This window comes from Apodemus sylvaticus, chromosome 2 (genome assembly GCF_947179515.1).
Source record: "Apodemus sylvaticus chromosome 2, mApoSyl1.1, whole genome shotgun sequence".
Lineage (NCBI taxonomy): Eukaryota > Metazoa > Chordata > Mammalia > Rodentia > Muridae > Apodemus > Apodemus sylvaticus.
Genome location: NC_067473.1, coordinates 164,699,654 through 164,713,725, shown reverse-complemented (window position 1 = coordinate 164,713,725; position 14,072 = coordinate 164,699,654). Strand labels below are relative to the sequence as shown.

The window sequence follows — 14,072 nt, the reverse complement described above, 5'->3', positions numbered from 1 at the left end:
GAGAGTTTTACTGGGTATAGTAGCCTGGGCTGGCATTTGTGTTCTCTTAGGGTCTGTGTGAGGTCTGCCCAGGATCTTCTAGCTTTCATCCTCTCTGGTGAGAAGTCGATGTGATTCTGATAGGTCTGCCTTTATAAGTTACTTGCCCTTTTCCCCTTACTGCTTTAATATTCTTTCTTTGTTTAGTGCACTTGGTGTTTTGATTATTATGTGCCGAGAGGACTTTCTGTTCTGGTCCAGTCTGTTTGGAGTTCTGAAGGCTTCTTGTGTGTTCATGGGCATCTCTTTCTCTAGGTTAGGGAAGTTTTCTTCTATACTTTCGTTGAAGATATTTACTAGCCCTTCAAGTTGTAAATCTTCGATCTCTTTATACCTATAATCCTTAGGTTTGGTCTTATTGTGTCCTGGCTTGCATCTGACTCCTGAATTCTTTCCAAGGTTTTCTATCTCCAGAGATGTCTCACTTTGTGATTTCTTTATTGTTTCTACTTCTACTTTAAGATCCTGGGTGGCTTTGTTCAGTTCCTTCACTTGTGTTTTCCTGTAATTCTTTAAGGGAGTTTTGTGTTTCCTAACACAAAAGGCTTCTGCCTATTGACCCATGTTCTCCCATGGGTACTTTAAAGCTTTACTTGGCGAGAGGAGGAAGAAAAAGTGTGTAGTCCAGGCTGGCCTCGAACTCCAGATCCACCTGCCTCTGCCTCCTTCAGCAAATCCTACCGGCCTGCGCCACCAGAACCGGCAGGAACAGGTTTCGTTCCAAATATACTTAACTATGAGATTTAATTGCGTCACGAGCCCCGCTCATAGAGAGGGAATGTGGAGTCTCTGCAAAACAAACCTGAGCACTCACTACACAGGCCTCACGCACATTCCGGACATCACGGCCACCGCCCCTTCTCTAAGGAATCACAGCCTCACCGAAGCCCGAAGGCGCTTCTCGCTCCTGCGCCCCCTGCAGGTCTTCCCGAGAAGCACACCCCTCACCCTCAGGCCGACCCTGAGCCCAGCTAGCAGCAGCAGCTCCGCGTTCAGTCTCAACTGTGACCACTGCAAATCATCTTCAAGATTCACGCTGCCTCTTTTGCCTAATTCGTGTTTGTGGACAGAGCTTTTGATGCCGCAACCAAGAAGTCATCAAATACAATGTCATTAGTATTTTCCTCTATGTTTTTCTACAGAAATTTTAGAATGGTAGGGTTTTGTTATCTCTGTAACTCATTCTGATTTGATTTTTGCACATGGTGAGCAGTAAAATCTAAACTTGTCATCCAGTTTTTCCATCATTCGCTCAGTAGACTGTCGTCGTTGTTGTCCCCCTCGGCCCCGCGTCCCATGGTGTGGTTTTGGCATCCTTATCAAGATCATGTGACCGTATACGTGAACATTAAATATTCTTTGTTCTGTATTCTTACACCTTGGTTTATTTTCCTCTGTGTATCTGTGTATCCGCAGTATCTCATACTTATTTCATTATGTACCCATGTCATCATGAACAGAAGTGGGGAGGGCAGACCCTCCAGGCTTAGAAAAAATGTTTTCAGTCTTATGTCACTGAGTATGATGTTAGTCACTGGCTTTCAGATTTAAAAAAATGTTTTAACACACTGATCGAGTGATTGATGAGTTGGTTGACTGACTGACTAGTTGTCTTTGTTATCCAAGCATGACACACATGAGTCCCTTCCTGTGCTTATGGGGGTCAGAACTCTTCACTGAAGGGAACTTCATCAGTCAGCCAAGGTGGGAACTGCACTTGGAACAAAATATTTCCTTTATGTTCTGTGGGCTCCAAAATTGTGATTTGGCAAGGGGCAGCGTCACTAATCTCTGTGTTCTTCTTCCCATTGTTGTCACATTGAAGAAGTCTCCCTTTTCTTATCTCCTATCCCATACACACATTATTGGCTTCTTGAGGATGGGTGACCAGAGCTGCTTTCTTGGGCTACAGACTGAAACAGAAGTTCTTTAACAAAATTGGTGACATTTCCTCCCATCCACAATCCAAGTAAGATGGCTAGATCAATTTCCCAAGTATGAATTCTCAGAGGATTTTATTTCTGTATATACATATTGATCATGGGATTTTCCCCGTGTAAATAATTGTGTAGGTATTCAATGCTGTTCTCTAGATTCTGTATCAAGCAAAATGATGTCAGCTGCCTGCTGCCCACAGACCTGTGAGACTCTTGGAACATCTGGTCAGTTCGCACCTTTGCCAGTTCCTGTTAAAGAAAACATCACACCTCAGAACTGTTACTTTTCTCAGGGCCACTGTGGATTCCTGGAAGCCACAGAGAGCTTCAGAATTCAGTTAAACCTCAGTGTCCCCAAAGCACAGGGTCCCCATTTGAATCTTCTACTAAGAGCATCAGCCTTCTCCTTCCTGACCTAACACATCCCCACAGTTTTCATTAGTTACCAGGTTATTGGGTGGTTATAAGCCACATAAATATTTGCAGTTTATTCACACACTCCCAACCTAAAGCCCCCGTATCTTGGCAAGCGAAAGGGATTATAGGCAGAAACAACTGTCACTAACAAGCATTTGGATGTGTTCTTTACATACTAAGGCTTGAGGCCCTTATATATTCTGAAAAAATTTTATGTACTAAAAGTGGAGACCATTTTCATGAATTCTCTATATCTGATTGTAAAATATCATGACTCAAGATGGAAAATATTGTGTAATTGCTAAAATCTTTAGTCGAGGCGAAGTATGAAGGATCAGAAACACAGTTAGGTGATGGAGTTCTTGCCTCAAATTCATAATGGACTGTGGTGTAGAACGCTGTGCTCAGCCTGGGGCTGAGTATAATGGCTGTCATCAGAGACAGCTGAGGAGGTTCCACTGAGACTTAAGCGAGCTGTGAGACTCATATATCCTTCCCCTTGCCTCCTTCTTCAGTTGTCCTGGAGGATGAGTCTGAGTCCTAGGCTATGACTGTGCACCCCCTGTCTCCTGGAGCTCACAGCCAGCAGACTGCTGCACTGCTGTGTAGTGATGAGTGCCTGGTACAATTCCACTCTGACCACAGAAGGGGTCTTTAAGGAAACCCTTGCTTTTCTTCTTCACTTATAATGTGTGAATGTCTGACTTGGGGACATTTGTAGTCCTTGCTCTAAGGCTCTAGACCTGAAAACCCTTGGAGGAGTTAGCACACCCCATAGACCCAAGTCCTCCACTCCCTGAGCTCTGACAGATGAAGTCCTTTCACTCAGATGAATGATGTTACATCCACAGGGACCTTCAGGACAAGGCAGAGCTGCAAATGTGGCTCTGCCCTCAGTGCTTTTCCTGTCGTGTCAGTCATGAATTCTTCCCACATTCATGACATTCCCACATTCCACAGCTTCCTTCGTAGCGTGGATGTCTCAGGAGGAGCTTAGAGCTTCAACCCATGTCATGTATAACCGTGGATTTCACATATTACTATTTATTTTTTACAACACAGCATAATATAGTGTATTCTGATTGCTGAGAATTTAGGAAAGGCAGTCACTTAACTTTGAATTGAGGAAGAATATCACATTTTCCTGACCCTGAGCTTTATCGACCTTGAGAGAATAACCCAAAACAAATGGTTACCAGAATCAGAACAAAAGGAGACCACACGTTACACCTTCTTTTCATAAGACATGTCACGGGAGCAGATGCAGAGACGCAATTAGGCAGAGCCCGAGGCATGGAGGACACCAGGCGAACATGGCCCACAGAATCATATAAGCAGGGCTCAGAGCCAGAGATCATGAAGTCTGCATGGATCTTGGGGTGTCTCTGACTCAGGACCCTTTTACTCCTGCTGGAGTTTTCCTATCCTTGATAAGTGGTTTGTGCAATATTTATGTGAGTACACTGTAGTTGTCTTCACACATCTCATTACAGAAGGTTGTGAGCCACATGTGGTTGCTGGGATTTGAACTCAGGACCTTTGGAAGAGCAGTCAGCACCCTTAACCGCTGAGCCATCTCTCCAGTCCCTTATACCTAATCTTATTGCAGCTTGTTATTCTGCATTCAGTTGCTAACACTGGGAGGCCTGCTCTTTTCTGAAGGGAAACATAGGAGCAGTGGATCTGGGGCTGCAGAGAGGAAAGAAGGAGGGGAGGCTGCAGTCAGGGTGTTTTGATTGAGAGAAGAATAAAGAAAAAGAAAACAAGTAGTGTGTGTGCTGTGTATGCAGAACAGACAGCAAGGTCAGTCAGTAACCATGGAGAAACCCTCAGAGACAGGAGCGGGCGGGTGTGGGCACAGAGCAGAGCGTCACAGAGGACTTCCTTTTGCTCACTTCACTTCAAAGACCTTGGAGTTTGTCCCTGCTCACCAGTTCAGTGTCACATCTCCCATGCACAATGGACACAGCAAGGGTCTACCTCAATTTAAAGCCATCCAGGACTCCAGGGCCTCAGTGTGCACCGCCCCTGTCTGTTCCCCCAGGTCAGTAGCTTTATTTTTCATTATAGCATAAGAATAACTTCCAGAGTTATGATTTTTCTTCCGGTTTTAAGTTATTGCTTTGAAGATGAGCAGCTGTCTGTCAGCGCTGAAGAGTGTAGCTGGATCAACTTTGGATTAATAAAAAGCCCATCGGTTCCATCTTTAGTCAGTTGGTCAGTGTGAAACTTGGGCAGGCATTCTTTTGACTTTAGTGACCACACCCTGAAGATATTTTACATCTACAAGGAAAGGGATGCTTCTACCACACAGGCTCGCTATAATGCATCGTGCCTGGTCCAAACTTCTCTACAGAACACAAAACCCATGAAGCCTCTCCATTCCTCGCTAGCACTGAGCACGGAGGAGTTGACAGATGTGGCACCCGGTCTGCCAGAAATGTGGAAGACTGGTAGGAGGCATATATGAAGGGTACCATGCCTTAGGGATGGATGAAAAGAAAGACACAGAGGCAGAAAACATGTCTACAGTGGTCATGGTATGGTATCAGGTTCTGTGATTTAACTGAGCTTCCTTATATAAACTGTGATGCTTAAAATCTAACCTTTCTATACTGTGTAAAGAATGTGAACCCACAACTCTTTAAGGCTTTTTGTCAGAAACTATTAAAAAATAGTTTAAAAAGAAAACAGGAAAAAAGATCCAAAGAAAAAAGTCACCAAAACTGCATTATAAACTTTACATAGGATCTGGGAAAGTGGAGGGCTTTGATGGCCAGAGGGAGGATTTGATGGATGTGTTATATGTTGTAGGCTCAGGTAAGTGTTTGCTTTCCATGTTTATGGCTGCAAACATGGAAGAAGCAACTTGAGAAGCTAAAGGTTGAGGTTTTGTTTTCCCACTGAGTCTAGTCAGCACTGCCAGTGTGTGCATGGGCTTGGAGTCATGTCCTGAGCACAGGTGGCCTCTTAGGAACTGTGTCCTCGAATAAAACTGACTCTCCCACTCCGAGCAGCTATCAGCTGTCAGTGACCACCCCCCCAGATGACATTGGAGCTCCAGGCCCAACTCCCCCCTCCATGCTGCGCCTTTTTCTGACTTGAGTTTTCAAAGGTCTCGTGCAAGCTACCACAAATGGTGTGAGTTCATGTGTGCAACTACCCTGCTGTGTGTAGAAGACCGTGTTTCATTGCAGTTGTGCACCATCTCTGACTCTGCAGTCATTCTGTCCCCTCTTCTGTGACGATGGCGGAGCCTTGGCTGGGGATGGGATGGGGTGCAGATGTCCCATTTAGGGCGGAGTACATCATAGTCTCTTATTCTCTACATGTTGTGGGTGGTACGCACCTATAATCCCATCACTTGGGATGTGAAGCAGAAGAATCAGGAGTTCAAGGTCATCTTCAGCCACACAGAGAGTTAGCAGTCAGCATGGACTAAGGGGCAACACTGCCTTGAAAGTATAGGAAAGAAGACTGTGAAAACCACATTGTATAATATGTACTTTGCCCTGGCCCACGGGGGTTTTCCACAGGGGACTCTAGAAGAGAAGGGCAGAGAAACAGAGACAGGAGACGCGGAAGAATGAGGTCAAGACAAATTAACTGCTCAAGACCTCCTAAACTGTATTTTCTCAGGGAACTTATACAGGCAGGGGGAGAAGTGAGAAAGTGGGATTCTTTAGTAGCCTGGGCATTCAGCCAAAGTGAATCTCTGGCAGCTGCAAGATGTTTTCTTCTTCTGGGAGGGCACAGTGACCACTCAATTTCTCCAAGGTCTGTAGCTGAGGAGAAGTCAAAACCCAAGCCTATCTTTAAAATGAACTCTAAACGAAAAGTAAAGTCAGTTTGGTTCCTGGCATATTTAGTGTATGCTTAGTGTGTGTATGTGTGTGTGTCTGTGTGTGTGTGTGTGTGTGTGTGTGTGTGTAAGAGAGAGAGAGAGTAAAACAGTGTACATAGAATTTGGTACTAGCCAGTTTCAGTTCATCTATCCATTGGGGTTTTGGAACTCCGCCAAAGAGGAGGGACTAACACAACTGAAACACTGAAATACCGTCTGGACTCACGAGAGGCTTCTCCTTGGGTGCCACACTTTGATCCAATATGGAGACCATTGTAGACAGCGGTGAAGCAGACCCAGTGTTCAGGAACAGAATCACATGTCATTAGCACTGAAAGTCACAATTACCAGAAGACCGAGCATCAAAAAAAAAGAAAGAAAGAAAGAAAGAAAGAAAGAAAGAAAGAAAGAAAGAAAGAAAGAAGAGAAGAGAAGAGAAGAGAAGAGAAAAGAAAAGAAAAGAAAAGAAAAGAAAGGAAAAAAAAGAAAAAAAGGATCTTTCTTGATTAAAAGAAGATCCTCCTTAGAGATGCTTTGACTCCCTTCCGGAAACAGAACATAGCATCTATTTTTGGACAGCACTCAGCGGCTATCAACCCATCTTTACATCTATCAAGTTTGCCGATGCTCCTTTGTGCATAATGTGTGCATAAGCATTATCCTTTCAGTCCTGCTTTATCAAAGCAAACAGTTGAACCCAATGGAGAATTCATCTCATGGAATTCTGCTTTAAGATGGTGGAGAAAAGCTTCTCTCTGCAGCTGATCTTCTACTTGAATCCAACTGTCCTTGTTAGTCAAAACCACCTTTAACTGTTATTCCAGATGTCCTCAACTGACTCAAAGGAGTAACAAGATTTTTAACTTCACAGATGCCTGTCGGTGCCCACGTTCACACAGGTTGGCTCTGAAGCTCAGCTGTGCTGGGCTGATCCTTCTTGCCTTGACCCTGGTTGGGCTGAGTGTCTTAGGTAAGTGAGGCCAGGACTCATGCTTCAGAATCCTTCCGCAGTGTCTTGACAAATCTTGATGCCTCTTCACAGGAGTTAGACCTTGAGCCTGGATGAGGGTCAATGGCGTGAGTAGGAACAGGACAGTATCCCATACCCAGTGAGGAATTTCATATTGCCTTCCTGCTTCCAAAACACACAAAGGGCTCTGTAACAGGCCCAAGCATGGCAAAGATGGCGCCAGCCGATTTTGTCCTTTCCTTGTTCCTCTCCCTTGCTAAACCATTAGATTACATTTTAAAGCTAGCCCACAAGGTCTATTCCCTTCATTAGCCACTTCCTTATGCCTGATTCATTCCTGAGGCTGATCCCTGAGATCCAGCTATCAAAGTACCTAGGTCTAGTAGTCAAAATTCATTATTGGCTATCCTGACTAACATGTCAGTCAGGACTTCCCAGCTGACCCTAGAACAGACTTCCCCCTTTTCTCATTAAAAACCCACTCTTGCAAAATCACCTGCTGCTGTCTTTGCCTGATCCAGAGGCAACCTGACTTGCAATCCCTCCAGGGTAATAAATGCTCTTTGTGCTGAGAATTTGGTGTCTGAGTGTGTTCTGAGCTGACTCCAAGCCCTCAACACACACACACACACACAGCCTAAAATAAATAAATCATAATTGTGACAAAAACATAACATAGAAAACTAAAAGGCTCTAGTGTTTGGCTTGTTAAGTGTCTATTAAACTGTGATGACACTAAGCTATCTTCCTTGGAGGGGTGTGCTAATACTCATTCTGAAGAGGATTCAGGCAGTGAGTGTGGGTAAGTTAAGAGTCTCTGTAAGGCCATTGGATAATATGCAACTAAACAGAGGTGTGAATCTACGTGTTTTATGTTTTTCTTCTTTGTTTATATATTCTGTCTCCATCCTCAGCCCTCAGCCTAGTTTCCTAATAGTTTATTCTCAGTCCAGAAGTTCCGATTTGTTGAAATAACTTGATTTCCTGGAGTGAGAAATGGAACACAACTGTTCCACCATTCATTTCAGCATTAATCCTCTGTGTGTGTTTTCTCATTCACCAGTGAGAGTCTTAATACAAAAACCATCAAGAGAAAAATGCTGTGTGTTTATTCAAGAGAGCCTGAGTAAAACTACAGGTAATTCTTGTGCCTTGTATTTTGCAAGAATATTAGCTGATGTTTGTTATTTACCAGGAGTTACAGTCAACTAAGGCTTACAACAGCCATCTCTAAAGATGCTATATCACCATATCTTATGTTAGAGGAAATTACTGCAATATAAGCTTGTTGAGGGTCTCATAATTGGTAGTTAATAATGCTGGTAACATCTTTGAAACTGTGTGACCTTGAAACCTGAGATCTTAACCACTTGGCCATACTGCCTAGGGCTATTAGCACTTGATCATTAACTTAAGAAAATGCTGTGTCAAACACTTAACTTTGTCTAAAGTATATTAATAAAAAAAAGTGTATTCCTTGTTATTTATATTTCTTTGATATGTCATGACAATCATCCTGTTCCTGTACATGTTGATAAAGGTGTGTGTCAGTAAAGGAACTACTGTGTGTAACTGGTTGTGGTGCAGCAAGAACAGGGTAGAAGTACACCATGTCTTCCTCTCCCTTCAGACAGTCCAGCTAAGGTAGAGTGTCCACAAGACTGGCTTTCACACCGAGACAAGTGCTTTCATGTTTCTCAAGACACCAACACTTGGAAGGGAGGTCTAGCTGACTGTGATGGAAAAGGAGCCACTTTGCTCCTCATTCAAGACCAGGAAGAACTGGTAAGTTGTTCAGTAAAACAGAGACGTTAGCACGTTCTTTAAGCTACACCAGTGTCTCTAGATTAACAGATCTTCCACACAAGGGAAGTGGAGACTTTACATTATGGAAGCTCATAGTCTGAGAGACTAACGGGGCGTGTGAGCCATTAGCTGCATGTGTAAGGTGTGTGTCCTTTAGATCATTAATACAGGGCACAGATTTCACAAAGAAGGAAGAATTAACTGTGTTGGGGACTCAGGAGGGGTACAGATGGCCCTTGAATTAGGTTTGAGGAGGCTGGTAGAATATGAGTCCCCAATGCACAGACTCAGGGTTAAGTCCTCTGCTCTGTTTTCATTGTAGAGATTCCTACAGGATTCAACAAGGGGGAAAGGCAATTCATTTTGGATTGGACTAAGTTACACATCGTCAGACAAGAACTGGAAGTGGATAAACGGCTCGACCTTAAATTCTGATGTGTGAGTACTAGAGGAGTAACTTGAATATTCATTTCTGTTGTAGAGGCTTTGGGGGTTCCCCTTGGTGGCTAATAGTAAAGAGAATCTGTGTAGTATAGGCCTGTTAGCCTTTTTGTAGGGGGCAATCCCTCAGCTAGCTGTCTACTCCACCTGCCTCCCCTGCCCCTGTGTCTCTACTGAGTGACTCTCTGCTCTGTCTCCCTGCTCTGTTCCCATTCTTTCTCCCATTACACCAGCCTCCAGCTCTTTTTGTTTCCCAAAGCCTTCTCTCTCTCTCTCTCTTTTTTTTTTTTTTTTTTTTTTGTGGTTTTTTTGGATTTGGTTTTTTTGAGACAGGGTTTCTCTGTATAGCCCTGGCTGTCCTGAAACTCACTCTGTAGACCAGGCTGGCCTTGAACTCAGAAATCCGCCTGCCTCTGCCTCCCAGAGTGCTGGGATTACAGGCGTGTGTGCCACCACCGCCGGCTAGCCTTCTCCTTTCTGATACAACAAAATAAAATAAAATAAAATAAAATGTTAATTAGTATAGTGGGAGGGGTTTCATAGCTTACTCATTCAGGTACCAATCAGCGAGCAGCAGGACTACTCCATTTATATCCTAGTGCTGCCCTTTGGCCAGATTGAGGGCTCTGTGACCTCCCTGAAGCAGCTGGCTATCTAATGTGATAATCTCAGAGAATCACCTTTTTGGGCAGGTGAAGAAGTAACTAACATTTTCAGATAGAAAGCAGGTCTTGTGGGCTATAGAAATGACAATACTATATATCCTGCCAGCTTTTGGCACCATTAATTAACAATTGAGAATACAGAAGCACACCATAGTAGCCAGTTGATACTTACTATAGGTGTGGGGTTCATTACCCCAATCCATTTTAGGTCTTTAGAGCTATAGATCTCTAACACTGATATCAGAGATTAAAGGGATTCAGAACTGACTGGAAATATAATTCAAAGGTGGCAGAAAATTTTACATGTGAAAAGATATCAGCCTTTTATAAGGTTATGTGTGTGCATGTATGTATGTATGCATGCATGCATGCATGCATATGGGTTTCTGCATTGCCACAGAAGTCACAGCAATGAAGCAGACTACAGACAGAAACCCCTTAAATAAAAACAAAAGATACCCAATCATATTTCCATTCTTTTTCATCTCAGATATTTTATCACAGTGACAAAAAGCTGATTGATAGGCAATTTTATGACATCCTCTACAATGGCTGCTAATATTTGGGTAGTTTCTCTCAGGTGTGTCCAGTTTCAATATATGCTCAGTTAGGGCACACTTGGTTTACAAGTCATAATTGTATGTAGATCACGTAGCAGCCATTAGCTATTTGCTCTTTGGTGTCTCGTTTTCTTATTGTGTGAGATTGTCAGGACACCATGAATGCAATGGCTGAGCTGATGTTTCATGTTAAGTTATATGTTTTAGCAGAACTCATAATTATTGGTATAACAGGGAAGGATGTATCATGGCTCCAGAGGCAGTAGGACCTGGGAGAACAGAGCTGATAAGACAGACTAAAGTCTCATGCAACAACCAACTTTACTCAGAGCAGCAGACAATTTATACTGAGGGCTGAGACAGTTCATGAGTTCAAGCTGTATACAACAGCAAAGATAACTGAGCATGACAAATGTGTTCTTCCAGAGAAGCAAACAGAGGACAATTTAAACATCACTTATCAATAGTAAGTAGTAATAAGCAACTGAAATAAACCCAGTCCTTTCTGCTTCACTTGGAAGAGCACGAAAACACATTCTAAGAACATTTCATGTTTTAAAGAAACAGAGTCACAAGACTCTTGTCCTGTTTTCCTGGAGTGTTCCCACAAGCACTCAAACTTCAAGCATTCAAACTTCTCATATGATTTCATTCCTGGGCTATGCCGTGACAACAACATATGGTCTGATTGCATTCCTGCTCAATTTCAGGAGCTTGTTGTTAAGACTTGTGTGTTGTTTATTTACTTAAATTCTAAGGAACTTCTGTTAGAACTTTCTGATTATTGGTTATTATTATTATTAATTATTTTGCTGTTATTTTGTTTTTTGAAACAGGGTTTCTCTCTGTAGCCCTGACTGTCTTGGAAGTCAGTCTGTAGATCAGGCTAGCCTTGAACTCATAGAGATCTATATGCCTCTGCCTCCCAAGTGTTGGAATCAAAAGCCAGCGAACTTTCTGAGTTTTAATGAGCCTCCTTCCAGGATGGAACATTTTAGTTCATAAGAAATTGCTACACAACAGTGTGTGTGACCCTTTGAGTTCAATTCTGATAGCTAACTTGAATATGAATGGGGCCTATTCATTGGAGCATAGGCAAATGAATTAATGGCTATATCGCTGAAGAAAATGACATGTCCTCACCTAGCAACTATTAACTGCCCATATCCTCAAGGAAATCTGGGGTCTCAAGAGCCCCCTTTCTACCTGCGATGGAAGGTTGGCTGAACAGTGCCAATCTTGAGCAGGTCTTGTTCAGGTCATCGCAGTGGCAATGAGTTCATGAGTGACCGACCTTGTCAAGCCCAGAAGACATTTTCATAGCACTCCTCCTGACCTCTGGCTCTTACATTCTTTCCGCCCTCTTTTCCATGATGTTCCCTGCAATCATGGTAAGGGTGATGAGGTAACTGCCCCACTTAGGGCTGAGAATTCAGTTATCACTTATTCTCAGAACTGTGGCCAGCTGTGACTCTTGGCATTAACTACTTCCTGTTGGACATGGAGGGGGGTGAACTTAGCTCAATACCCCCAGCTGAGCTGTTTGCATAGGAAACATTATGCAGAACATCCTGAGGCTTATTTTGATTCCTGATTTTCCCACCCAGTGTGCTGGGGACCTCCCAGGTGCTTAATTGTTTTTTCCTATTGTTCTTCATGACCTCTAGTTTATATTGCTGGTCCCTCAGTAAAGCTTTGGCATTCTCCTTACTGAATGACTGTGTCTGTGTCTTCTGTCAGTCCCCCAGGCCTATATCTGATACCCGGTACTGTGGCAGTGCAGGCGCTGTCAACTTCCCACTACAACAAGACATTCCCGTGCTTCTATAGTCCTTAGATCTTCTAGAGGAGAAGATGACCAACTCAGGATAACTATAGAAAATCCTAAACACTAAGGGCTGCTATTCTCTTTCTCCTCAGATTAAAAATCACTGGTGACACTGAAAAGGACAGCTGTGCTGTCATTTTTAGGGACAAAGTGACTTCTGAGAGCTGTGCTTCAGACAACCGTTGGATCTGCCAAAAGGAACTAAAACATGAAACCACGAGTAATGACTCCTGACTGGGAATCTCATCTCGATTACTTTACCATCCACACCAGATCTCTGCATCCAACCTGTCTCTGCTGTCTGCCTCACAGTGCAGCAGTGGCACAAGGCATGGACTCTGAAAGCACTGGGACTCTCACAGATTCTTTATTGTGTAAATGTAAATGTACACTGACTGACACAGGTGTGCCATTCTGTGAGGGGAGTTCTGTGGAAAGAAGACCAGGCAGCCGAGGGGCACGGGATTTTAATCCTGGAGTCTGTGTGGTCTTCCCTAGTCTCGGTGCCTGAGGTCATCTGCAGACATTCACAGAAGACTGCAAAGTCCTGATCTCTCCCCTGTCTCCTCCAAGCCATCAAACCGGGCTGTAGAATATTGATTAAAGCCTTTGCTCTTGACTGACACCAGAAACCCGTGGTTAAGGGATTTGGGGGAGGACTGACAGAGGTTTAAATAGCATCTAAAAAATCCTGGGTAAACTGAGCTCTGATCATGTGATGCCTCCACCAGACCACGATGCTCACCTGCAGATCCTGAACAAATACTAGCACCTTGGCGATGGGCTTCTCATAATTCTGTGGCCATCAGTCATGTAAGGGCAATGTCCCAAGCCCCTCCACCTACCGGTTACAGATCACTTAACCTCAAAACGGATCTCCATTTTAATGAGGTACCTAAAGTCCTGAAGGGCGTAGCCAATTAAGCTCTCCTTCCCAGACTCTCCTCCCTGCAAAAGGTATTTAACCTCAGGCCCACCCCGAGAAAATGGGGAACGGTTTTGCAACTCTCCCACCTTGACAATAACAGATTTTAATGCTTTAAAACCTTGGACCGCCTCTTTTCTTCGGGATCCGCTGTGGGGAGCAATGGAACAGGACTTCGTCTAAAGAGCAGCGTCTAGTCTCTTGCAGAAGGCCTCTCAGTGCTCCCAGCTATGGCCTCCACTAAACCAAGCCGCCCACCCGAGAAGCCAAGGACTGCCTCCTCCCCGGGGGACCCAGCTGGAGCTCCCCTCTTTTCCTCTCTCGGCTCTGGGCTAGATCCAGCCCGAAGGTCCTCACTCCGTTATCAGCGGAATCTAGGTGCCCAAGAGTCTGAGAACCTGACAGCCCCGGGAGGCGGGGGAGTAGAGAAAAAGGGGCGGGGGAGGGGCATGGAGGGGGTGGGGGAACGAGCCGGCTCCAGCAGTCCCCTAGGACCTTAGGCTGTCCCCGCCCACCAACCCCTGAAGCAGGGTCCCGAGATGTCATAGCCCCACACCCACCCAGCGCCCGAGTGGGGTCTGTTAAGTCAAAACTCCTGTGTCCTGCCTCCCTGAGTGGCCCGAGCCCTGGGGCGGACGTG

General features: G+C 44.3%; 1 protein-coding gene across 6 annotated transcripts in view; it reads left to right on the top strand.

Annotated features, from left to right (window-relative positions):
* Window positions 1-13,845, top strand: part of LOC127679258 (killer cell lectin-like receptor subfamily B member 1A) — a 50,116-nt gene extending 36,271 nt beyond the window's left edge. Inside the window, exons 1-6 of one of the 6 annotated variants that reach the window (XM_052174974.1) lie at window positions 4,251-4,437; window positions 7,109-7,207; window positions 8,271-8,345; window positions 8,838-8,992; window positions 9,336-9,451; window positions 12,600-13,845. In XM_052174974.1, the coding sequence (XP_052030934.1) occupies window positions 4,353-4,437; window positions 7,109-7,207; window positions 8,271-8,345; window positions 8,838-8,992; window positions 9,336-9,451; window positions 12,600-12,741 (672 nt within the window). In that variant the 5' untranslated portion in view covers window positions 4,251-4,352 and the 3' untranslated portion in view covers window positions 12,742-13,845. The other 5 variants (XM_052174975.1, XM_052174970.1, XM_052174971.1 and 2 more) reach the window with 5 other exon arrangements.
* The last annotated feature ends 227 nt before the right edge of the window (window positions 13,846-14,072 follow it).